At 44.2% G+C, this 25,124-nt stretch overlaps 2 protein-coding genes across 2 annotated transcripts in view; one reads left to right on the forward strand and one right to left on the reverse strand.

Annotated features, from left to right (window-relative positions):
• The window catches only part of CDH23 (cadherin related 23), a 549,671-nt gene that overhangs the window by 132,213 nt on the left and 392,334 nt on the right, over positions 1-25,124 (reverse strand). Inside the window, exons 27-34 of the mRNA XM_074999481.1 lie at positions 23,489-23,602; positions 21,890-22,038; positions 6,938-6,998; positions 5,298-5,446; positions 3,634-3,769; positions 2,622-3,010; positions 2,420-2,521; positions 920-922 (exon numbers count right to left, since the gene is read on the reverse strand). Of these exons, the coding sequence (XP_074855582.1) occupies positions 920-922; positions 2,420-2,521; positions 2,622-3,010; positions 3,634-3,769; positions 5,298-5,446; positions 6,938-6,998; positions 21,890-22,038; positions 23,489-23,602 (1,103 nt within the window). The remainder of the gene's footprint in view (positions 1-919; positions 923-2,419; positions 2,522-2,621; positions 3,011-3,633; positions 3,770-5,297; positions 5,447-6,937; positions 6,999-21,889; positions 22,039-23,488; positions 23,603-25,124) is intronic.
• Positions 10,428-14,246, forward strand: C7H10orf105 (chromosome 7 C10orf105 homolog). The gene is made up of 2 exons (XM_075000130.1): positions 10,428-10,648; positions 13,641-14,246. Exon 2 carries the CDS (start codon positions 13,646-13,648, stop codon positions 14,063-14,065), a length of 420 nt encoding a protein of 139 aa, XP_074856231.1. The 5' UTR covers positions 10,428-10,648; positions 13,641-13,645; the 3' UTR covers positions 14,066-14,246.

Raw genomic sequence — 25,124 nt, forward strand, 5'->3', positions numbered from 1 at the left:
TCCTCCTGTTCACCACAGCCAAACCTTTCTGGTTGGAACATGTGCCACTACCCAGGGGAGGCCTTTTACCTTGGGAGCTGGCTAACCACTGCCCAGGCTCACTAGTAACTTGGCTTACTTTTCTTATAACAAGCGGTACGGTAGCACCTTAATGACTAACCAATTCACAAGGTAATCAGCTTTCATGGGTAGCAGGTCTTACCCATAAAAGCGCATTACCTAACAAACTTGTTTGTCTTTAAGGTGCTACAGGTCTGCTTGTTATTTGTGGAGGTACAGACTAACACAGCTACCCCGCTGAGTCTCCTTACTTCCCTTGTGCACCTACTTGGATAACCACACTGGAGCCAGATGCTCAGCTGGTAAAAATCAGTAGAGTTCTTGGTCTTCAGGGCAGCTATGTTGATTTGTGCCAGGTGAGAATCTGTCCCAAGATGTGGGTTTTTTTTAAATACACAATCAAAAAACCATATGAAGAGAAAAACAGAAGCTTCGTTGCTGTGTGCTCATGAGTCACGAAACAGCAAAGCTGAGGCTGAATGCCTGGGGGGGAAGGGTACAGAGCGGTCAAAGAACCTCCCTCACTTCTGCACAGAAGCCAGGTTTGATCAGAGTCCTTGAACTTCCAAAGCACAAGAACACTAGTGATAGCAGCCGTGCTAGAAACCCCACAGGAGTAAAGACAACATGATGTATCCCCCTCTGTCCCCCAGCCTTGACTGACGGGGCTGGGCAGGGATACCGGGGAGGGTGTGCTGTACCCTGTTAAATGGTAGAATTGACGATTCCATTCCATGTGGTGCCCAGTTCTTTTATGCTATACCAGATTTTGCAAAGCTGCCTATGCAGGGAATGCCAGAGAGGACAGCAGGCAAGCGGCAGAAGGGAGACATGCAGCACTAGGAATGAACGCTCTTACCTTCTGTTGGAGGGAAGCAGAATGGGAAAGGAAAAGAAAAAAAAATTAACAGGTATTTCCCTTTTTAAAAAGAAAACATGTCATGAGCTCTGTGCTTTTGAAAGGCCAGGGCAAGGGAGGTCAGTGGCCCCTGAGCAGTGCAGGCTGGGCTGTGCTAAGTCCTCCTCTACAGCTCTGCCACCAGTGCACCTGAATGCAAGCCCAGAACAGGGAATACTATTCCTGAGCAGGGACTGCAGGTTAGGGTGTGCTGTGTGGAGTTCCCTTTTCTGCAATAGCTTGGGGACATGGAGGCAGGGACACTCTCCTCCCCCTCTAAAGGGAAAGGCAAACACTTCTATCAAGATTCAGATTATTTTATTAGAATGGCACCCCCACCCCACCCCACCAATTTCTGCAAATCAATGTGTTTTCCATGGGTAATTCTTTGCAACTGCAAGAACAGCTGGGATATTCAGGAAGGCGTGTCAGTCACACAGATCAAATATTTTAGATCCCAATTTTTACCTACCTGAAAACTGCTGTAATTTGGTGAGTTACCTCTTTCAAATGTTAAATATTTCCTTCTCTGAAAAAACCCAGCACTCTGTCATGCAGAAATTAAAACACAACACCCCACATTTATGTACTTGCGCCTGTAATACAGGACTCTTACACTCAATTTTCTGCAGGGCTTGGCAAGCATGCATGGCTCGGTTTGGGAGTTGAATCAAGACCATATGCCATAGGACCCAACCAAGAGACCTCACAGAGGTTATTGCAGGAAACTTCAGATCGACAATCACCTCACCATACAAGCCACAAGTGAGCACTTGAGGAGAGAACACTGCTGAGAGCTAGCAGAGAGAGAGAGATGAAGGCATGGGCAAAGAGAAAAGGGATAAAAAAGAAGGTTCTGTGACCATCCTTATAGCATGTGTGTGCATTCTGCTGGTATGGAGGACACTCCAGGAAGTGTGGCGAGAATCATGCTGGTCTGATGGAGAACCCAGTTTTGGTGTGGTGGGCATGGTGCTGCCATGGCAGAGACCCATCTTCGTACTGCTAGAGGAAGAGCACAACCACAGAAATGATTTGTGATTGGGTAGAGAATGCATGTCTGAAAGTACTCGAGTGGATGCAGATCAGGCACATTGCAGTGGAGATTCATGTGGCTCTTGTGGAAGTAAAGAGGAGAAAGGAAGAGAGAGGAGATTGTGTGTTGCAAAACTACTACAGCGCTGGCTCCTTGAGGAACTGTAGTAATAAGAGACTGAGGAGGCTGCCAATGTCTGTCCTTGCAGCAGGACAGCTGCACTCTGGGAAGGTGGATGAAGACCGAGTGGGTCTGAAGTAATAAACAAAGGCAACCCTTCCAAAGGAGAACTGAATGGTGGTGGATTGGGGTACTCCCTCCTAAACAAGAGAAATATAAGGATGCTCTCATGCTGTCAGCCATTGTTTGGCTTATACCAGGTCTAGGATGAAGGACTAGTGCAAAAGCAGCTAAAATCCACTCACCACAGTAGAATCAACCTTTGGTCCTCCATCATCTGCCACTACAGTTAAGGTGTAGAAATCCCCCTTCTCTCGATCCACCTGGCCTTTGACTGTGATGACACCCTACAGAGAACAAATAACCACAAAGTTTGTGAATACGCATGTGGTGCTTACTGCCCAAGCACCTACGGCCCGGCCAGACGAGCCATTGTTCACTACGTACAGTGATTCCATCGATCTTGAACAGGGACAGTGCCTGAGCATTGGTATTGGGGTCAAACTTGTAGGTGATCTGGTTCAGGTTGTCAATGGAGCGCGCCAGGACACGTAGCACCTCAGAGCCTGTTGGAATGTTCTCTACGATCACCGCCTCATAGGTGACATTGGAGAACTGCACAGCCTCATCCAGTTCATTCAACAGGCTGACATAGACACTGCAAAAGCCTTGGTTGTTGGGGGGAGCCTGGTCTGTGGCAGACACATTCATCAAGTAACTGGTTTTTGTCTCATAGTCCAGATAATCGATGGTGGTGATGAGGCCAGTGCTCTCATCAATTTCAAATTTCCCCTCAGAGCCAGACAGGATTTTATAATTCACCATACCTCCATTCCCTGAGGGAGGAATAAATGATCAGGGTTAGACTGGGCTTCACAAAGCAGCAGACAAGACCAAAGGTCCCAGACTTTGTCCAACAGGTCAACTTGCTAAAAGCCTCAAGTGTGCCCCTAATCTACCTAAAATGAAAGAGGTTGCAGATATTCTCATACCCCATATGGAAGTGCAGCCTATAGAGTCTCCAAGTGCACGAATGTAATGTTCCCTCTTAAGCTGTATTAGGCAAAGCACTTTAAGACAAAACAGGTAGCTTCCCTTTTCCTCATCCCGCCGACGAACCACAACTGCTTTTAGCATTCCTTTTTTTAATGTAGTGATTTTCCCTTTTTGCTGCCCTAGGTACTTATGAGAACACATGGGACAAAGCAGTGACTGACTCTCCGTCTACCAATGGGCTGGCCTCTGCTGTTTGGAGTAAGAGAACCCCAAATCAGAGAACTGGACTGGTGGGCTTTAGTCTCTCAACTTCTCTTGGTCCTTTCAGACACTAATCTGCATACCAAAAGTGGGGAAAGGGAGGCGAGAATACACTCGTACAACCAGAGATAGAAGGTTCGATCCCAGAGTGGGCTGGGGAGCAGCGGTGGCAGATTTTTGCAGCTCACCACAACCTCCTTACCTGCGTCTCGATCTGTTGCTCGGACAACTGCAACAGAAGTTCCTATCCCTGCAGTCTCTCGCAGCCCCAGACGGTTGTACTGCCGCTGGGTAAACACAGGTACTTCATCGTTTACATCTTCTACATACACTATCACCTGGGGGAATCCCCAAAACAAACCATTAGGGAACTGCCTGTAATTTGTCCTCAGAATCAATGAGCAAGAGGCTTCCCTGGCAGAAGGAGCTGCTCTCTTCCACTTCAAGGGCAAGAGCTGCTCCAGATTTCCTCCACCTCAATGGACATCAGAAGGAAAAATTATAAGTGCAAATCGTGACAGTCCCCCATGCCTGATTCCAACTCTCATAATTCCAATAAAAAGAAAAGAAAAAAAATATATAGCTGGGAAGTTGATAGAGTAAGAAAGCGGAAGCCCAATGTTATGGGTTTTTGCCAACTTGCTACCACATGTCACTTTTGTGAGTTTGCTTTATTTGCTGGGGAGATGGCTTTGTGGTCTGAAATACCTGAAACCCATGCAACCACTAATACACATCGTCACAGAGTTGACTCAATCCTTCCTCCTCCTGTGATAAGGAACAATTTGAATTCTATGCACTTTCCTGGTTGAGAGTCCTCAGGATGAGGCCTTAAAAAGGTCAGATCCTGTTTATAACAAATAAATAATAATGACCCCATGGTAAATTACGTTAGTGTTGGGGTGCACTCCAGTGTGTAGACCAAAATATTCTTTCTTCACAAATGATGCACTGCATACTGCCTATCTGCCAGCCTGTGCCGGGCCTCCTCCTCCACAGCTGAATGGGAGCTTGTATATAACCCTCTATCCTGCAATCCCATATTCACTCTGGAAGATTCCTGCATCCATGAAGAACTCTGCAGAAGTCAGTGGCTCTTCATGCTTTAGAGGGTCACATACAAGGATCTGACTGCAGAACTGGGGCCTGGATCATGAATTTTTTGGGATTCTTCAAGAAGAATCAAATTGTACTGATAACAAATAGTACAACTAATAGAGTCCATTTTATTTAGATATGTCACAAGCCACACACCCACATTTTCAGAAAGATCAAGAGTACATATGCCTTACAAAGCCATAATGCAAAAATAGCAAAAAGAAGGGAAATTTGCATAGACAAATATCAGGCAAATGTAGCCATATAGCAAACATTATTTTCCAGTATCAAGTTGTTCGTGTTTGTATACTATATCATCTTTTTTCTGACTTGTAAATAAATAAATTCAGAATACCCTATTTCTAACCGATTGAAAAAATTCCCTTTTCTGCTGATTCTCTTGCCATTTTTCAGGTCTAATTGTGTTATGAAATGGCACAGAAAAATATCCTGCACCCAAATGCATTAACCATAGAATTTCCATCAGTCATATCTACAGCACTTTACTGACATTTCCATCTCTGCTGACGCTGCACTGCAGTGTGTGGAAATTACCAACATTTGATGAAACCACTAATATTTTGCACTAAAAAAACCTTTCACAAAGTTTCATACGGTTTTACCATTACCCACTTGTTATTCAAGGTTAAGTCACCAGTTTTCCATCACTTCTGATCCCTCTCGCTACCCTAGTGCTAACTTTCCTCTGGTGTAGCTTCACATGGGTTCTGCTGCATCTTCCCAGCTCCACCTAAGTGATGTCCTTACCCTAACAGAACTCCTCATTGACCCTTGTTCACTATTGTAGGCCTCCACCTCCAGGACATGGGAAGAATTGTGCTCTCTGTCCAGGTGTCGTAAGCCCCGCATGACCAGTCCACTGCTGGGGTTGATCCGAAAGTGGTTGTAATTGTTTCCTATCAGTAAACAAACAAAACACAACAGAACACATATTAATCAGTTCTCGACATGGAACAAACACCATGGGATCACCAAACACAAGCAGCATTGTGGAAAAATGGATCAGAGGTGACACGTATGTGTTGTCAAGCATTGGAATGGACTTACATCCCCTTAGTGTTTACTCAATGCCCTCAAGTGTCAAGTCACATCCAAACAAAGCACAACTTAGAACAACTTTTGAAGCTGGTTTAACTAAAAGAGTTTAATCCACATCCACACTATGGGGAAAAAAAACATACTAGTTAAACCAATTTCAACAAAACTGTGCTCAGAAGACATCCTTCCCCTCCTCACGGCCCAATCACGGCTACAGAACATGGTTGTGACAAATTTGAGAAATACGTTGTGTTGATGCAAATCACATTAATCGCATAAAAATGGTGTAAGTATTAGTAATGTGGACCAGGCTGTAATTGTCCAGGATTGCAGTGTAATTACACTGGAGAAGTGCTTTTTGAGAGCTAACTACCACTGATCCCATAACTGGAAGTTTCAGATCAATATTCAGTTACATATCCTTACTTCTTTGGATTCATACTTAAAACATATGTTGTTGGAATTTAGATGGATTAACTACATTATTGGGATGTCATCTTTCTCAGATAACAATACCTTTCTGATACAGATAAAAATACCTTTCTGATAGCTGTTTAAGGAATCACAAGAACATAAGAATGGGCATACTAGGTGAGACCTAAGGTCCATCTAGCCCAGCATCCTGTTGCATGACAATGGCAAATGCTAGGTGCTCTGAAGGGAAAGAACACAACAGGTAATCATCAATTGATTTTCCCTCTGTTACCCATTCCCAGCTCCTGACACCATTCCTGCCCACCCTGATTAAAGCCTCCATGAATTTATCTAGCTCTTTTTAAAGCCCTGTTATAGTCTTGTACTTCACATCATTCTCTGGCAAGGACTTCCACAGCTTCACTGTGTGTTGCGTAAAGAAGACTGCCCTTTGTTCGTTTTAAACCTGTTGCCTATTAATTTCCTTTGGTGACCCCTAGTTCTTGTGTTATGGTAAGGAGTAAATAACTCCTCTTTTTCACTTTCTCCATGCCAGTCCTGATTTTAAAGAACTTTACCATATTCCCCCATAGTCACCTTTTTCCAAGCTGAAAAGTCCCAATCTTGTTAAACAAGAAGCAAATCAGCAACACAACTACACTGTAAATATGGTCTCACTACAGCTATCATAGTGTAAGCCATAACGTCAAAGACTTCTCTCTTCTAACCATGAATATTAAAGTAGATGGGGAGAGAACAATGAAGTTAATACATAGAGAAAGGGGTGTGAGCCATAGGGAATGCCAAAGAAGGCTACAATGTGATGAAATAGGTACATCGTGCAAGACTGCCAGTGGTCAAAAGGTGACAGAAAAATTCAGCTAACCAAATCACATGGATACATGATTCCCTGATGCAGAGTCACCTAGACTTACCCCTGACAATCCTGTACCACACTCTCCCATTAACACCTTCATCTGCATCTGTGGCTTTCACCTTCAGAAAGAAAAAGAGAAGCCAGTAAAGGCCAGTGACTTCCATATGGTACCAAAAGCCCTCTCCTTCTCCTCCCCTTATGCAAGGCCAAAAGCAACAGCCTCCAGATACAAAGGGCTGTCTTGTTTCCCGAAACCCTCTCAGTCACACGGGCACATCTCTGAATGGCCCTGTCTCCCCACAAGTCCAGAATCAGTGATCTCTTCCCCTCTGGAAATCTCCCCTCAACTATGGTTTAAGTTTTAAGTGCATGGATAGAGCTTTCTGTTACTCCACAACGTGAATTGGGAAACGTTGCTCCTTGATCTGCTCTACCTGTGGCAGGAAGTAAAACATGTATCACTGACAGAAAACATCAAGGGAATGTAGAACTAGACTGCACTGGACACAATGTCTAGTTGCTCACACCGCATTCAATAACCAAATACACAACTGAGTCAGGGAGAAACAAAAAATGGAAACTTTGACCAAAAAATCCTCAGTGTACATAGTCACCTTTCTGTTTCTCTCCCCACCTGGATGTTGCCCTTGTTTAGAGTTACCCCCTCTAGGGGTGGACGAGAGACTTTGCCAGGTCCTGGGAGCGAGCCAGCTCTGGGCTTAGGCAACAGTCTATAGGGTACAGGGCTCTGGCCACGGCTGCCAAGGTACAGGTGGCTTTCAAATTGCCAGGATCTTGAGGAGTGACCACCTTTGACTCTCCTTCCCGACTACCCCATCAGCAGCCCTGCCCCAGTCCAACTGACATATTAAAAATCCAGCAGAGTTTAGGTCATTACAGGTGTGATGTGACTCTGTCCGGTGCAGCTGACTCCTGCCTTTGACTTACCTTTGATGTAGCTCTCTAGTTTTACAGCTATAATTCCTTTGCTTCTAGTGCTTCCATAGAAGGGAACTGGATGGTCACAGAATATGTAAAGGGGTCAGGAGCCTTTCATCTCTTGGTCATCAGTTCAAACCAACTCCAGTTCAGCCTTGATTGAAAGCCATTCCAGCTGACAAATATTCTCCGGTCTATGTGAAATCAGTGGGTCAACAGACCAGTGGACAAGTGCCCATAGCACAACATCACCACCACACCTGGCACTAATTTTCACCCTTGATTTAATCAGTGTAAGCTAATTTGTACCCCAAGGTCCCACATCATGGATGTTAATTAATACAATTGTCAATGATCAGGAAAAGGAAGGAACATCTATAGATGACAGGAAATAATTTATGTTAGCTAAGACTAGCAAAGATGCCAGAGAACTTCAGACAGAGACCTAATAAAGCTCAGGGAACTGGCAGCTTGATGAAGGAGGAAATGTATTCCGGACACACACAGAGAAAAGCAAATTGGAAGCAATAAGTTGAGTTTCTCTAACACCTTGCTGTAATGATTCAGGTAAAAGATGTGGGTGCCACAATGGACAGCTTAATGAAAACCTCTGCTCAAGGTGCAAGCAGCTGCTGCAAGAGACAGACAGCGCTTGACCTTTTGCATAATGCAAAATAAAGAAGACATTCAATTCACTTAAAAGGCGGGAAAGCTAAAAACTGACAAAGAAATATCGATGCAATAGAGTCAGCAAGCTGTGGAACTCATGGACTCATATCACAGAGCTATCACAAAAGTTTCAAGCAGATAAGACCATCCACAGTTACATTAGGTAGGATATATTATATTGTATTTTATACAGGTAATACAGCCCCTCATAATTTAGGGAATAAACAAACTGTACTTGAGGGGATTGTGAAGAAATGTCCTTTCTGGGCTGGTTCTTACAAAACTGTCCACTCTAGAATTTTTTTCACTGTGCTCCATCTGGTTCTGACCAGTATCGGAGACAAGGTACAGAGCTGGATGGATCAAAGAATGAAATGTTGCCAAACACTTGGGGAAACTTTACACAATGGGTCCACCTGCTGTTCCAATTGCACATTGCAAGGTTTCCTCTCCCCGTGAGCACTTTCCAGGAACCCACCCCCAACCATCCTTCCTGTCCCGCCTCTGCCTGACCTACAGAGCTGCTACAGTAAATCTGTGGACACTGCAGGTCTTAGCAGACTCGAGGCAGGATACTGAGGGCGTGGGGTGCATCAGCGGCTAATGCCTCCTGCCCCCACTGAATCAAACTTTTCTAATTTCCTTTCCAGGAGAGAAACACACACCCCTCTTCTCCCAATATGCAGAAGAAATTTACATCTCAAATAGTTCCATGGATTTCAACCTAGCTACTTGTGCAGTAAGCTACTATTACTGGGGCATAACGGTGGAACAACTTGGTCCAAATATAGTTAATGCCTCTCAAAATGCAGGAAAGGTACAGGACCAAAATCTACTTTCCTAACGAGAGATTTAAAAGATTTCTAGAGTATGAAAATCCTGCTTTAAAGCTACTAAAGGCAACTTGCTCACAACCATTTGTGATCTTTCCTTCTTGTTTTCTACATCAGAAATTTAGGTCTGGTCTTCCATGCTCTCTCTTGAAAGACTGTTGCTGACTGAAGAGGTAGCAGAATTAGGACATCACAAGTAATAGACAAAGCTGAGCAGCTGGGAGGCAAAGGGCTATTTAGTTACCCCAATTAAATGTTTAAAGCCATTTAATTCTCTTTGTGAAAGATTCAACGTTCCTTCTCTTGCAGCCAGTCCTGTGGTTAGTGCTCTACAACAAACTATTCCTGGTTTTTCTAAAGTAGACAGCAGGAGAAACTACTTAGAAACTGCCTGTCAGTGTTTATTTGTGTATCAAAAAGCAGAAAGAAAACACAAAGCATCTCCCTTTTGCAGGTTACCTTTGAAAGAGGGACCAATAGATAAAGGACAGAAGAGGGAGGCCAAAAATGGGTAGTAAAAGGAAAGAAAGGTATGCGGGTGAAATTAAAAAAAAAGAACAGAAAGATTAAGGAATTATTTTGAGTAAAGGGAAACAGAAGAATGAAATAACTGGGAGAAAAAAGCATGTTTGAGAGGGAAAAGGAGAGAGCAAAAGAGAGGGGCCTGCTTCTAGTCCTGCCCCTCCCCCAGCTGCAGATCCCAAATCAGCTCCCAGAGTAACCTAAGGGCTGGCATTCAGTGAATAGCATCCACCACCAGACTGTACCATTGAAACTTTCCACAGGGGAAGGTGAGAATTGCTCAAAGAATTACAATTTAGTCTGATAGATCCCTTCCTTAAAAGGACTACCTCCAAACCTCAAAACCAAATAAAAAACACCACACAATTCTAAGGAATGAGCAAATGAGATTGTTGATATGAAAATGCAGGAGCTCTGCATGGTTGGCTGCTTCATTTAAGTTGTTGTGGCTTTGTTTGTTCCTGCTATTCTCATCCTAGCTGCCATCTCTCCGCTATCCTTCCTTAAGACCCCTCATGCCCGCCCTTTCCCTCCCCCAAGAAGTAAGGGACTGGAAGACAGCAGAGAACTATGCACAGTCAGAGGGAAAAAAACAGGAGAAAGTAGACACTTCTGTGCAGGCTGAGTATTAGTGAATGAGATACAAAGCCAGAGGACCAGCTGCAGTCTCATGGGATTGTCCTGGAAAGATACCAGCAGCTGCTGGAGCACACAAGGGGGAAAATGATCAATGAGCTGGACTAACTCTGAAGAGATACCCTGCAACTTGTGTTATGCAGCATTTCTTGACAGCTTCTAAGGGAAAGGTCAGTGCACTGAGGTCCTTCTGATCTGGACAGCATATCCCCTCTCCCATCTTTCAAGCGTCATTTCACAAAGATCTGGCGAAAAGCAAATGGCTCTTTATAGCTTTAAAGCAGCCATGGCATGAGGGTGTGAGATGGTCTGGGATGTTGCTGAAATAAGGTGATTTCACAGGCAAACCTGATCACTGTCACTGTCGGTCTGCTGGGGACCCCAACAAGAGAGGATGAGAAACAGCTCTGTGAATAGTCTCACTTACTGGTGAGGTGTTGGGGCAGTGGATTGAGGAGAGTATTCAAATGGAAACATATTTTAAATGATTGTTGTGCATTAACTGGAACTTTGTGCTTGTTAATACTAAACTGAGCCACTGAATTCTACATCTTTCTCCTAACATGTGAAAGGTGTTTCTTTTGTTTTTGTTTTGCATATTAGAGAGCGCGAGGGACACTTTCTTAGCATTCAGCAATTTCAAGGCAGAATGAGGAGGAGAGGAAAGCCCCTTTTCAGAGGTGCTATGTCACATGCAGAAGCTACTGGAAATGACTTTGTCCTGGCAAAAGAACAAAAATGGTGATGAGAGCTATGGAGATATGGGTGGGAGGGGTGGCTCCTACTGGCTCCACCAAGCCCCAGGGACTGGGAAGGAAGCAGCAGCCACCAGCACTCCCCAGGAGCCCTGGGCAAGCAGCAGCTGCTGGCCCTGCCCCAGAGCCCCAGGAAAGCCGCAGCTGCCAGGGCTCCCTGGGAGCCCAGGGAAACAGCAGCCACCGGAGGTCCCCAGGAGCCCTGGGGAAGTGGCAAGGATGTGGCAGCTGCCCACACTCCCCCTGATTCCCCGAGACTGGGGAAAGTGACTCCCACCAGCAGATGCTGGCAGAAAAAGTCAGTGGGGAGACATCCTGAACATGAGACAATTGGTCCCTTTTTAAAAATAAGTTGGGATGCCTTTTTGGCATCCCAAATACAGGACCGTCCCATCCAATATGGGATGGATGGTCACTTTAACAATAGAGGACATTAAATTGGGGGATTTGAGAAATGGAAACAGAGATAATGGCAAAACAGTGCAGAAAGCTGTCTGGTTTATCAGAGAGATTCTACTCTTCAGTTCAGAGCTCAAGGACCAAATGCATTCACTTACAGCAATGTGAATTTGGAGTAGCTCCATTGAAATGAGTGGAGTTACAGGACATGGGATGTAATTTAGGGAAGAATATGGCCCCCAAATGATAGCCCAAGCGACATTTGTTTCTACATCCCTTAGTGTAGTCGCAGCATGATGTACTGGATATTGGCTGTGCAGCACACTATACTGTCAAAATCAAGCATTCAAAGCTCACAAAGCAGGTCTCCAAAAATTAAATTGGTTTAACATCTAACATGTTTTGGTTTATTTTTCTTCATCTTCTCGTTTTTCAACCTCAGTGCTACAGGTGGGTTCATGTTTTCAAGCTTAGCTCTGTAACTGTGAAGGAATTTTCTTTTTTCTTCACTTTGTTTTTTTGTAGGTTTTTTTCTCTTTTTTAAAGCTGAGATTGTCATGAGATGACTTAAATCCAGGGACTGAATCCTTAAAGAAAAAACTACTGCAAGATTTGCAACAACACCTAAAAGACCTGGCAAGATGAAGTGGTGTTCACCTGTGCCAGAACCCCATAAATCACGCTGGGAATATCCTTCTAGAAATCAGACTGATTCCATAATCACTAAATCAGTGGAAGAAGGAAATGACTCAAAACCTCCCTTATTTCCCTAGCTGGCTGGGAATGGAATTGCCACTAAAGCTCTGAGAAAGGAGTGCTTTGGTCACACTCTGGTGAATGCTGACAGTAATGCTGATGTATCCACAGGGGGCACTCAGCGGCTTCTTCAGTGGTGTTATGGTAGTATTGTGGTGATGCCAAGGTTAGGAGAGTGAAGTCTAGAAAAACCTGCCTCATTTTTTAACATGAAATCTTTTCCCACTGAATGTAGGTAGCTGGAAACCTCAAGAAGTCCACCTCAATCTTGCAAAAATGACTGTTGACCTTTCACTTTGCCATATGCTCAGTTTGGGTCATCTGTGACTTTTGAAAGGCTTATAACATGGCCAAATCAAGACAGATTTTCATGAGGATGGCAAATCACCGTCCTTGAAAGAAAAGCCACTTCCTGCCATATTTCAAGTAGTGCTAGGTTTGTGATATGCTAATTACCTAGGGCAAGAAAGGTGGTGCATTTTGCTTCACATGCCTGTTTGTGGATATATGGTTCCTTTAAAATATATTCTGATCAGTGGGCTCTGTAGTGTTATATCACATAATTTAGTTCAATGCACAGAAACTACATTTAATAGATTTAAATCCCACAATAGGATATCTTTTGTTGCACTGACCTTGCTGGAATATTGTAAGAAACAATTTCATAACCTCATGTTACAGGCTTGCAGCCTGTACTTCATTTCTAGAGAGTCCAAACTTTGCCATATCAGCCAGGGTCATTCAATTTATTAAAAATAAGAATCCAGCTGCTTGTCAGAAGGTGTCAGAGTTATGAAAGGAATGCAAGGAGGTGCACATTGCCTGTGTGATGGGCTTCATATAACCTTCACCTACCCTCACTTTTACTGGGACCAGTCCTGTATCACGTTTTAGGTGTATTTTAGCACTGTTGAAGATGCTGGATTGGCAGCCTGGTGAACTGAGTCTTTTCTTTATCCAAGGAACATGAATCTCACACACTGGCCCACTGATGTGCCTCATCCCAGTTCTGGAGGAAACCTTCTCTAAGGATTAGACAGTCATCCCACCTCTAGTCCCAAACAGTCTTTGTCCTCCTTGCTGATGCTGGAGGGTCACATTGCTCCAACTGGCACCCATTATGGTGGTTGTTCTGGTGATGTCCGCACCTCTGTGGACTGAAGCCAGTAGTCAATTTTACAACAGTGATGGAACAACTTCTCTATGGTAATAGTTTAAATCACCTAATTTCTGTTAATGTTGTGCATTGCAGGAAGGATGAACACCGACGATGTTGGAAACGAGACCTCTCCAACCCCTGGTATGCTTGGATTCCTTGTAACCTCTGCCAAGTTGGTCCCACTAAGTCCCGTGCCTCCAGGGGAGAAGCCAGATCCTTTGCATATTATAATCGCACTCATTTGCATCTTCGTCCTCCTGGCTACCTGTCTTATCTTTGTCACTCTCTGCAAACCAGCAGCACTTGACCAGGCCCGCTATGAGCCACACGAGTGCATGCCCTACCACCCAGAGGATGCCAGTGAACCACAGCTAAGGTTTTGGAAGCGGTTGGGCTCCCTAAGGCGTTCCATAAACAGCTTCAGGCGAACCCAGCCAGTCTCCCAGTGCCATCGGACATGCTCAAGAATGCCACCCACCACTCAGGACTCAGACTTCATGGAGTCCACTAAAATGTGACCGCTGCTTCCCCATCATTCTGCTGTGACAAACAATTCACCTCATTGCACAAATGTTCCATTCACTATGATAAATGAGATCTCAAATTGTCCAGTATCCCTTTGTGGAGCATAGGATCAGGATGGAGAGCTAGGGAGAGCCAAGTGGCAGCAATTTCCACGCCTATAATAGTCTCAGAAGGAGTCCCACAACCCTCAAGTTTGGATCATGAAGTTTGTAAAGATTGGCTGATGGAATCAGATTACACCCATGTGGTACTGTTTCTTGTGGGCCCTACAGTCTGGACCTCACCAGCAGTGAGTGACATAAAGAAACACACTTGACAGAAGACATCACTAATTTGGAGCTCCTTGGAAAGTGTCGTCCTGGAATTAAGGTGTCTACTTCTGCAAGTTTTTGTAGTTTTAAGTTTTCCTGAATCCCCTTTAGCATAAAGGCCAAGGGTATTTTAAAACTGATGTTAAAACATCCGCCCTCTCTTCACAGACAGCAGCAGTAGGGTATGGCTACACATGAGGTATGACTCCTCTGCAGCTGCACTGCTATAGGACTTCAGTAAAGACACTACCTACGACAACAGGAGGGGTTCTTCCATTGGTCTAGGTATGATCCCTCCCAAAGTGGCAGTTACTAGGCTGACAGGAGATTCTCCCATTGACCCAGTGCTGACTAGGGCCAGGGGCTAAGTTGGTTTCAGTTTGTTATTAAAGGGCAACATAGTCATACCTAGAGCCCTGTGTAGGATATAAAATTTGTATGTGCACCTGCATCTGCATCCATAAAAATGAGCTGTGGATATCCACGTCCACATTTGTGGATGCAGATACCCACAGATTTGCAGGGCTCTCGTTATACCTATCTAATTTCCTAGTTCAGATTAAGCCTTAGTCATTACAACTCTTAGTTCACTGAGAACAGGAACTCAAAGATTTTGCCAACATCAGACAAAGACCCCCCCAACTCAGCTGTTTTATTTGTGAAGAAGCACAAGGTGCATGTAAGCCAGGAGTGGTCAAGTGGCTGTGTTCAGTTCACGCTGTATGCACTGAGCCAGCAGAGGAGGAGGGAAGCAGACACAGTGCAAAGTATTGTGTTCAATCTGCAAGGAAGTGATGGGAGGAAGTGCCTTGCAGGTGTTGCATTCAGACCAGATCTCCCTTCATACATGAATCACTGGCAGATTTAGAAGTTGCACTTGGCTGCCACCGTGTTAAAGTCATGGTCTGATGCTGAGCCACAGGGTCACCTCCCCACCATCAACACGGCCACCCCACAATGTTGTGAAACATCAAAGCCACCTTAGGTAACAACAGGCTGATGTTGTGTCAGTCTGCAGGTTTTCTAGGCAACATTAATGTCTTTTAAACCTCACTTGCAACAGATGTGCCATTTTAAAACAAGGATCCATAAGCATGCTGTTGGGCTCCAGAGGGTGCTGTCTATTCTCACTTTGTGGTAGAGGGTATTGGGAGGGAGAATACACCGAATGGACAAAATTAAAGGGGACAGAATCATAGAAGAGTAGGACTGGAAAGGACCTCGAGAGGCCATCGAGTCCAGCCCCCTGCCCTCATGGCAGGACCAAGCACTTTCTAGACCATCCCTGAAAGCCATCTATCTAACCTCTTCTTAAATAGCTCCAGTGATGGAGATTCTACCACCTCCCTTGGCAATTCGTTCCAGTGTTTGATCACCCTGACAGTTAGGAACTTTTCCCTAATGTCCAACCTGAACCTCCCCTGCTGCAATTTCAGTCCATTGCCTCTTGTTCTATCCTCAGAGGCAAGGAAGAGCAAGTTCCCTCCCTCTGCCTTATGACACCCTTTTAGATACCTGAAAACTGCTATCATGTCCCCCCTCAATCTTCTCTTTTCCAAACTAAACAAGCCCAATTCTTTCAGCCTTTCTTCATAGGTCATGTTCTCTAGACCTTTGGTCATTCTCGTTGCTCTCCTCTGGACCCTCTCCAATTTCTCCACATCCTTCCTGAACTGCGGTGCCCAGAACTGGACACAATACTCCAGCTGAGGCCTAACCAGCGCAGAGTAGAGCGGAAGAATGACTTCTCGTGTCTTGTTCACAACACACCTGTTAATGCATCCTAGAATCATGTTTGCCTTTTTTGCAACAGCATCACACTGTTGACTCATATTTAGCTTGTGGTCCACTATAACCCCCAGATCCCTTTCTGCTGTACTCATTCCTAGGCAGTCCTTTCCCATTCTGTGTGTGTGACACTGATTGTTTCTTCCTAAGTGGAGCACTTCGCATTTGTCCTTATTAAACTTCATCCTGTTTACCTCAGCCCATTTCTCCAGTTTATCCAGATCCTTTTGAATTATGACCCTATCCTCCAAAGAAGTTGCAACCCCTCCCAGCTTGGTACCATCTGCAAACTTAATAAGTGTACTTTCTATGTCAATATCTAAATCGTTAATGAAGATATTGAACAGAACCGGTCCCAAAACAGACCCCTGTGGAACCCCACTAGTTATACTTTTCCAGCCGGATTGAAAACCATTAATAACTACTCTCTGGGTACGGTTATCCAGCCAGTTGTACACCCACCTTATAGTAGCCCCATCTAAGTTGTATTTGCGTAGTTTATTGATAAGTATATTATGTGAGACCGTGTCAAATGCTTTACTGAAGTCTAGGTATACCACATCCACTGCTTCTCCCTTATCCACAAGACTCGTTATTCTCTCAAAGAAAGCTATTAGATTGGTTTGACATGATCTGTTTTTAACAAAACCATGCTGGCTGTTCCCTATCACCTTACCACCTTCCAAATGCTTGCAGATGATTTCTTTAATTACCTGCTCCATTATCTTTCCTGGCACAGAAGTTAAGCTGACTGGCCTGTAGTTTCCCGGGTTATTCTTGTTCCCCTTTTTATAAATGGGTACTATATTTGCCCTTTTCCAGTCTTCTGGAATCTCTCCCGTCTCCCACGATTTACCAAAAATGATTGCTAAAGGCTCAGATACCTCTTCTATCAGCTCCTTGAGGATTCTAGGATGCATTTCATCAGGCCCTGGTGATTTGCAGACATCTAATTTTTGTAAGTAAATTTTAATTTGTTCTTTTCTTATTTCAACTTCTAAGCCTACCCCTTTTCCACTAGCATTCTCTATATCAGGCATTCCTTCAGATTTCTCAGTGAAGACCGAAACAAAGAAATCATTAAACATCTCTGCCATTTCCAAATTCCCTGTTACTGCTCCTCCCTCCTCACTGACCAATGGCCCTACCCTCTCCTTAGTCTTCCTCTTGTTACCAATGTATTTGTAAAAAGCCTTCTTGTTTCCCTTTATGCTTGTAGCTAGCTTGAGCTCATTGTGTGCCTTAGCCTTTCTAATCTTGCTCCTGCATGCCCGTGTTGTTTGCCTATATTCGTCCTTTGTAATTTGTCCTAGTTTCCATTTCTTATATGATTCCTTTTTTATTTTGAGATCATGCGAGATCTCCTGGTTAAGCCAAGGCAGTCTTTTGCCATGTTTTCTATCTTTCCTACACAGTGGGATAGCTTGCTTTTGGGCCCTTAATAATGTCCCTTTGAAAAACTGCCAACTCCGCTCAGCCGTTTTTCCCCTCAGTTTAGCTTCCCATGGGACCTTACCTACCAGCTGTCTGAGTTTGGTGTATCCCTCTCTAGGTCACAGAGAACAGGGAACTCCGTTATGTCCCCCCCCACCCCCAACACACACCTGGCCCATATACACCAAGTTAAAATATTTTCTTGAGGACTCATTTTCACCATCTGCATGAAGCCTTATAACTAGTAAGGAAAGCTAAACAAATGCTATGTTAAGCACTTCTGCTGGCCGTCTGCAGAATTTCTAACAAGGGGAGCCCTGAGATCTTTTGTCTTTTAACCACTAATGATGCCCTTCCTGGGATGCAGTGGGATATAGAGCTTGTGGATAGGTGAAAGAGGAGTTGAAACTGCGGTACTTCAGTTTTCCTATGTGTGTTTGAATCCTGCAACTTAAAATGCTCTGGGCTCCTGTTTCCTGGTCTGAAATGGGTAGGTCCAAATGACACCCATGAGAAACCTTCACAGACAGCTCACAAGGTGCTGCTTGGTTTCTTTTGAAGAACATTGGGCAAGTCATGTAATATCAGAAACTAATAATTTGGGCAAGAAAGCACCACTTCACTGGTACAACGAACACCGATGAGTGACCCAGTGTAAATATATTACAGAAGTATGTTCCCTAAAATGATGCATATTCCTTTTAAGCAGATATTTTCCTTTCTGTTATCTATTGTATTTTACACTTTATTACCCTTAAAAGGGTATTCTTTTAACTGATTCACCCTGGACCTGGAGCCTCATTATCATTCTGCGATGGTTTGGAACATGTGCATGGAAAGTGTATTCTCTCAGCTGGCCTGTTCCTAAGCAGGTGTGTGCTAAATAGACTCCACTGCAACACCCTCTGTTCACCATCTAGCATCTACATACTTATCCCAGCGTCATAATCCATAGATTGTTACGTGTTTATGTGTAATTATGAAATCCACAAATCTCCATTGGAAAATTGCTGCACTGAATAAGCAGCGGGACCAGGTAAATGTGCTTGTGAATGTACTTCAAGGCCCTTTCGAGGGTTTAGCCACGAGCAAGTTGCAAACGGCTAACTACTCGTTTCTGCCGTGAGGGACTTACAAGGCTGGCCTGGGTATCTGCCTTCCCTTTTACAAAGAGGCCACCTAAAAAAAGTAGCAGACCTAAAAATAAAGTCACCATTGGTAAGGTGGTGCCAGATTTACCAGAAAGTTCCAACCCAAGAGCTCCCATTTAGGTCATAATTTCAAATGTGCTCAGTAGCTAGCAGCTCCCATTAGTAAACAGAGAAGCCTTCTTTACACCCACAGCTGTGCAAACAATGGGAACTGCAAGGTTTTCATTTGCCCTAAGTGTTCATGATACATTATTATCAAAGGAGTAGTCGTATAAGTCTATAGTCACAAAAACAATGAGGAGTCCTGTGGCACCGTATGGAGTAACACATTTATTGGAGCATAAGCTTTCATGGGCAAAGACCCACTTCATCAGATGCATGTGGGTCTAATGAACTGGGCCTTTGCCCATGAAAGCTTATGCTCCAATAAATCTATGACATGCAGTGAAAACCATGGGAAACACTAAGAGGGAGGAGAATGCCTCTTCCTTAAATTACTGTAAATATTTACCTGGTCCCGCTGCTTCTTCATAACACACAGAATAATTTGTTTATGCCATAATTTTAACATTTAAACCCAGTTTAACAAATTTCTTTTCCCTTATGTTTTGTTTCAGAGAAACTAGCTTTCCTAGAAGGTCATAAAGACAGTTTTACTGGCAAATATTCTGGAGTTACCATCTCTTTTCCTTTCCCAACTTTCAGATGCACTTCATTGAAGGGAGTATTTTTAGAAAACATTGTATTGTCTTCTGTAGGAAAGCCATATCTACCAGTGTCAATTTTATTTCCTGGCCATTACTGTTTTGCTCCATAGTATGTTACTGTCAAAAAACAGCAAATTCTTTCATCCAGCATTGCTCAGGTCCCAAGGGTGCTGGACGAGAGAGGCTCCACCTGTACCAAGGTTCCTTTGCACTCTCAGAGTGGCACAAAAGGAGTCAGAAGTCAGGCCTATGTGGGAAACTGAGGATTCTCCTTGCATGGGAGAAGTTTCAGCTGAGCCTGTGAGAGACGGTGCAGGCCAAGATGGAGCACTATGCTTTTGGAATCTGGGGCCAGCAAAACAATCCCCAGGTCCTGGAAGTTAGGAGCTGCTTTAACTTCATTGGGGCTGGCTTGTCCTCCAGCCAACCCTAACATCAGGATAGGACATGACAGAGCTTCATGGTACTTGAGTGCAGCATTATAATTCTTGGCTTTTGCCTGGATAGGGGAGGTTGAAGTGGAGTCTGTAGGTGTACGTGAACACAGTAACAGAGGGAAGAACATGGGAGTTACAGGTGTCTAAGAACAGACCTTTGGGCCACTAGCCCCATAACTAAGATTGTTGTCATTATTCCATCAAGCCACCCAGACATGCCTTGCAATCTCCACTTCCACTGTGAGTTGTGGGGAGGGAGGGAGGAAGGGTAAGTGCTCAACTTATCCATTTTTTACTGATGATATCTTTTAAAGGTTTACTTCTGGATTTGAAGGTGACTCGACAGCCTGGAGAGCCAGGTCCCATATGAATCCAGAGATCAGCCACAACACAGGCGGCAACAGAGCCCAGTACTTCTTCCCATGCTGCCGTGTCAATGCGACTGGACCTAATCTGGAGGGATCAGCCCTAGGGTAAAAGGCCTGTTCACGCCTCAGATTCTCTGCTTCTGTAGTTAGCGATGCAGGTACAGAACAAGAAGGGACCCTACTGATGTGCTGTGGGCTCACTGGCCTAATTAAAAAACTAACCACATCAGAAATAACCGGTGGTGCTGACAAGCCTCATGGCCCCCAGGACAAAGTGGGAGGAGGCCTCCCTTGGAGCTGTGTGGAGTGGTACTCCCCTGGCACTTCAAAGGAGCACCTGCAGTTGCTGCCCAGGTGGCCACGGCTGGAGCTCTGGGCCCCTTTGAAACAGCGAGCCTGGGAGCAACTGTCCCTTGTGCCCACCTCCATTGGTGGGCCTGGACATAACACTCCAGCACGGCTACAATCCAGCAAAGCCAGTCAGCACAACCCAGAACCAACTGCACAAAAAGCTAAAACTCCAACAACCAAGGGCACCACTTGTGGTGATTCCGCACTCCCCCCACAACCCCAGCCCGGAGCGTCACATGTTCACTGGGAACTACTCACGCCAAACACCTTTCACAGATGGCAGCTTTGTTACTGACCTGGGTGCGATTCAACCAGAGACCAACAGGTGAAAGGCTCCATTGTTATTTTTCCCCCAGTGACCCACTTTGCTATCTCCTTCTTCACATGACAAAGCCCTGTCACCTCACTGCTCCTTTTTCAGTATTCAAGGCATAAAAAGGCCTCACAGAGCACACTTGGTGCCTGCTCCAGAAAAGACTGGAAACTCTCAGAGGCTGAGTGAATACATGCATTCATACCCTGGCTCATTCAGCTCTACTGATGGCTAGTTCCAAAGGGGAAACAAAAATAAAACGAGACTCCAAACTCCTCTCTCACTCTCTCTTTGAAGATCTCTGTATCCTTTCAGCCTGTTAGCTCACAGAGAAGAGAGAAAGGACACTGCAGCCTCAGCCAGTGTCGCAATGAAAGCGCCTCTGTTCTGAGGCACTAGCTGCCTGCTCTTGAGGCCTGTCTCTGTTCGCTCCCCGCCATGGAAAATGTTACTTTACCCAAAGAGAATGGAATCTTGCAAAGTGCAGCTCAGCTGCTGCTGCTGAGCCCTTAGTCACACACCCCACAGAACACCAACTGGGCAAGAAAGAAGAAAAGCCAAAGAAAGAAAGGAAGAGGTTTTCACACACACAGATTTTGTTGTTTCCCCCTCCCCATCAAGGAGTGGGGTGAGGAAGTTTCCTGTTTTTTCTCTTCCAGGGTTGCCTCCCATTCCCTGTCTTTGCTCATTGCCACTTGCTCAGCCTCCTCTCTCCCAGCCTCGATGTTTTTGGTCCACAAAAGGAGAGGGAAGACTGGCTAGCAAGTGTACAGCATTGAATAATCTGAGACTGGCAGGGAAATGGATCCTAGCCAGAGATAGAAATACCTGTTAAGTTTGATATGTCAGTGTCTTTGCAGCTAACAGCTGGAATGTGGCAAGGGGGAAGGGAGGTGAGATTCTATTCACACAGTAACACGCTTCCTTTGGACCTTGGTGAACAGAAGGGATACGTGCCTGCACTATGCTGCTGGAGTCTGGGATGTTCTCAGGTACACTGGCCTCATAACTGCTCTGAAGGAAGATAGGTCGATTGTCATTAACATCCAGTACAGTGATGTGCACGGTGGCCGTCCCAGTCCGCCTGTTCCCCGTGGGGCCATTGTCTGTGAAGAACAAAAAACACAAGGTGGTCCCTCTGACCACTCTTCTCATGGACAGGAAGCACAAAGATAATTCTCATCAGACATGGACTATTCATGGAGGATTACATTTCTACAAGATTAAAAGGCCTTTCCTCTTGTTACAGGAGAGCTGGGCCACACATGAGAGATACCAGTCCTGCCACACCTGACACAGGGAAACAGATTATGGCATCATAAAAAATGCAGACACATCCTTATTCTACACCGTGGCCAATTAATTGCCCATTAAACAGAAACATAAACAGTGAAAGACCCAATTTTATCCTCTTTCCTCCTTCATCTATGCAATTTCAAAACCCATGCACTTATTTTTCCTTTTCGAACTAAATTCTTTGTTTTTTAATTAATCAAAATTAAAACAGGAAAACAGGGTCAGATACCTAGCTTTGATGCAGCAGCATAAGTGAGTATTTATGACAATGCTGGAAACAAAAAGATGGCATAAAAATGAAGCTTGGTTTTAAGACCCCAAAGGTAACAATGCACAATGAGAAATAAGAATTTAACATTTTTTTTAAAAAAATACCTTAATGCTTATCAGTTTAAAATACCATAAACTGGGGGCCAGGAGACCTAGTAACTTGGAAGCACAGATACTCTGATAACTGCCTGAGAATTAGGGCTTTAATCTGTTATTTCAAATATGGTAACCAAATATCCAGTTGAAAAGTGCCAACATCACCCTCCACGGGGTTTTCTGGAGATGGGAGCTTGAAGGGGACCAAAATCCATAAATGGGAGATGATATACCAAGATGAAACACTGAGCACTGCTAGTTCTCCTCACCTTGTTGAGTCCCCAGTTTTAGCTGATTTTCAAATACATTCCAACAATTGTGCGGTTGACAGAAAATCTCTACATTGGCATTGTTTGGGAGGGGAGACCAATGACAAGACACCTATAAACTAATACAGCCCTATAAGTCCTTGGTGATAATGCTAGAAAATAACTAGCACCGAGTCCTTTGCTCAGGCCAGCTGGCTCCACAGTTCCAATTGGCAGTAAGTAAACCAGGTTATACCATAATACTTTGAGACTGATCTTGTTGCACCATAAATCCATAGTGAATATTTTCATTACAGTGGCATACATAGTAACAAGACATGAGCTGCTTTCTTACCCGAGGAAGGCTTTTTCCTCCCCACCACAGTAGAATAGTGCAGGGAAAGCTCTGGACTTAACACACACACAGAAGAAATCTCCCTGCCACCCAGTAAAGGCAGGTCCCTCACCCTGGGCCTGAGAAACTTTAACAGACGTGGGATATGACTCATTATTACTAAAACCACATCTACTAACATTGATTTATATAGGGTTAACAGACAATTCTCTCTCTCTCCAACACAACCCAAAGATTTGCACACAACCTAAACAGGTTGCGTGAACAACAAAAACAAAGGGAAATCCTTACCTATGGCCTCCAGAACTAGGGTATATGACGGCACAGTTTCTCTGTCGAGATTCACTACTGTTCTGACTACCCCATCTCTGAAGCCAACACTGAATTTACCATCCTGATTTCCACCTGTGGGAAAGCAAATGAAAATTTCAAAGACAGAAAACAGACAAATAAATCAAAAAGCAACTGGAAACCTAACCAGTATATTTAATTGTGATAACACCCTCCGTGAAAAGAGTGCTTTCTAGTTAGGTCTCCAGCTAATGGATGACAACATGATTATTGTGCTGTTTGCTTCTTGAGAGGAGGGCCATGTCTTCAGCACAATGGATAAGGTAACACAACCAAATTATGTCAAGTGTATGAAACATTGCATGTTTCCCACAACCTGCACAGCTGCCCAGCATGATGCAATTCGCCCAGTTCCTTGCACTACTCAGAAAAACACATTGCTACCCATGTAACAAACCAAATGCTACAATGTTATTGGTTAACCAGAGTAAGTCAGCACAGAAGGGCCTGATCTATGACTCAGTTGGATACACTAGAACAATTCAATAGCTGCACTCTTTGGAAGAAGATAAGAGTGTTTTATATGCTGAAGAAGGAGCATGCCAATAATTGTGAAGCCACTGGCTTCCTTTCCCCCATCCCACCAACTATCATCCCTAGTCTTTATTAGGCAGGTCACAAACCACGACTGGTTATGGGAAATGCAGTGTTAAAACCCAAATGGAGACTTTCTGCACCTGAAGAAAATTAATTCATACAAGTTTCATAGAATTCATAGGGAAAAATACATATTTTCTTCTTGCTGGAGCATATGGAATGTGGGATGGACCTCAGCACAGCTATGGTGCAAAGGGTGATCATAATGTGATGTGACTGAGTTCTCTGCATTTTTCTCTTCTTGTCTGAATCACATGTGCTCAATTTGCAAGTCCAAGTACTGTAAGGGATGTTTTTAACTGCAGGTGCAGAAACTCATGTTGGGATGTGAAGACCACGTTGGGGTGGGGAATTGGCCTTTTTCTTCACTTTCGGTATTAGAGATTCTGCAACTAGAACTCAACTGACTATTTTGGTGATGGCGCACAAGGCAGATTATAACCCAGTTTGTTCTCCAATTGTTCTGTTGGTTCTGTAGTATTAACAGAAATAAAAGCATGTTTGTTTCAATAACGTGAACAGATTCAGACTGGGAAAGGGAAATATAGTATTTTGTACAAAATTTGTATAAGTGCCATTTTTACAGACATGATACTTCCAACGATAAATGTGCTTTACATGAATTGTGTCTTATGACTTAGTCACATGTCTGCCAGCTGCACTAAACCAATCCTCTTGCATTCATGATGCTGAGAAGCAAGATATGGCAGAGGGAGAACTAGAAATTGTTTCAGGTCGGATTTCAATCCAAACCACCGAAGTGAGACTCACAACGGATAAGAAGAATGAGGAGAAAAGTAATGCAGGTGTATCGCTTTCCCCAGCTAAAGGATGGGAGTACTTAACAGCTAAATTTGGGGCATCATCCTCATGTGTGCACAGAAGAGGGCGATACTGCACAGCTTTTGGAATCTCTGGAGAAAGCAGAACTTAGGAATGGAACGTTGTTCCAAAGCTTCCTGGAAGCGTGAACTGCAAA

The sequence above is a fragment of the Carettochelys insculpta genome, chromosome 7 (assembly GCF_033958435.1).
Source record: "Carettochelys insculpta isolate YL-2023 chromosome 7, ASM3395843v1, whole genome shotgun sequence".
NCBI classification, from domain to species: Eukaryota; Metazoa; Chordata; order Testudines; family Carettochelyidae; genus Carettochelys; species Carettochelys insculpta.

Excerpts from the sequence above, each read along its gene's own strand:
- C7H10orf105 (XM_075000130.1), top strand. The coding sequence starts at position 13,646 with ATGAACACCGACGATGTTGGAAACGAGACCTCTCCAACCCCTGGTATG.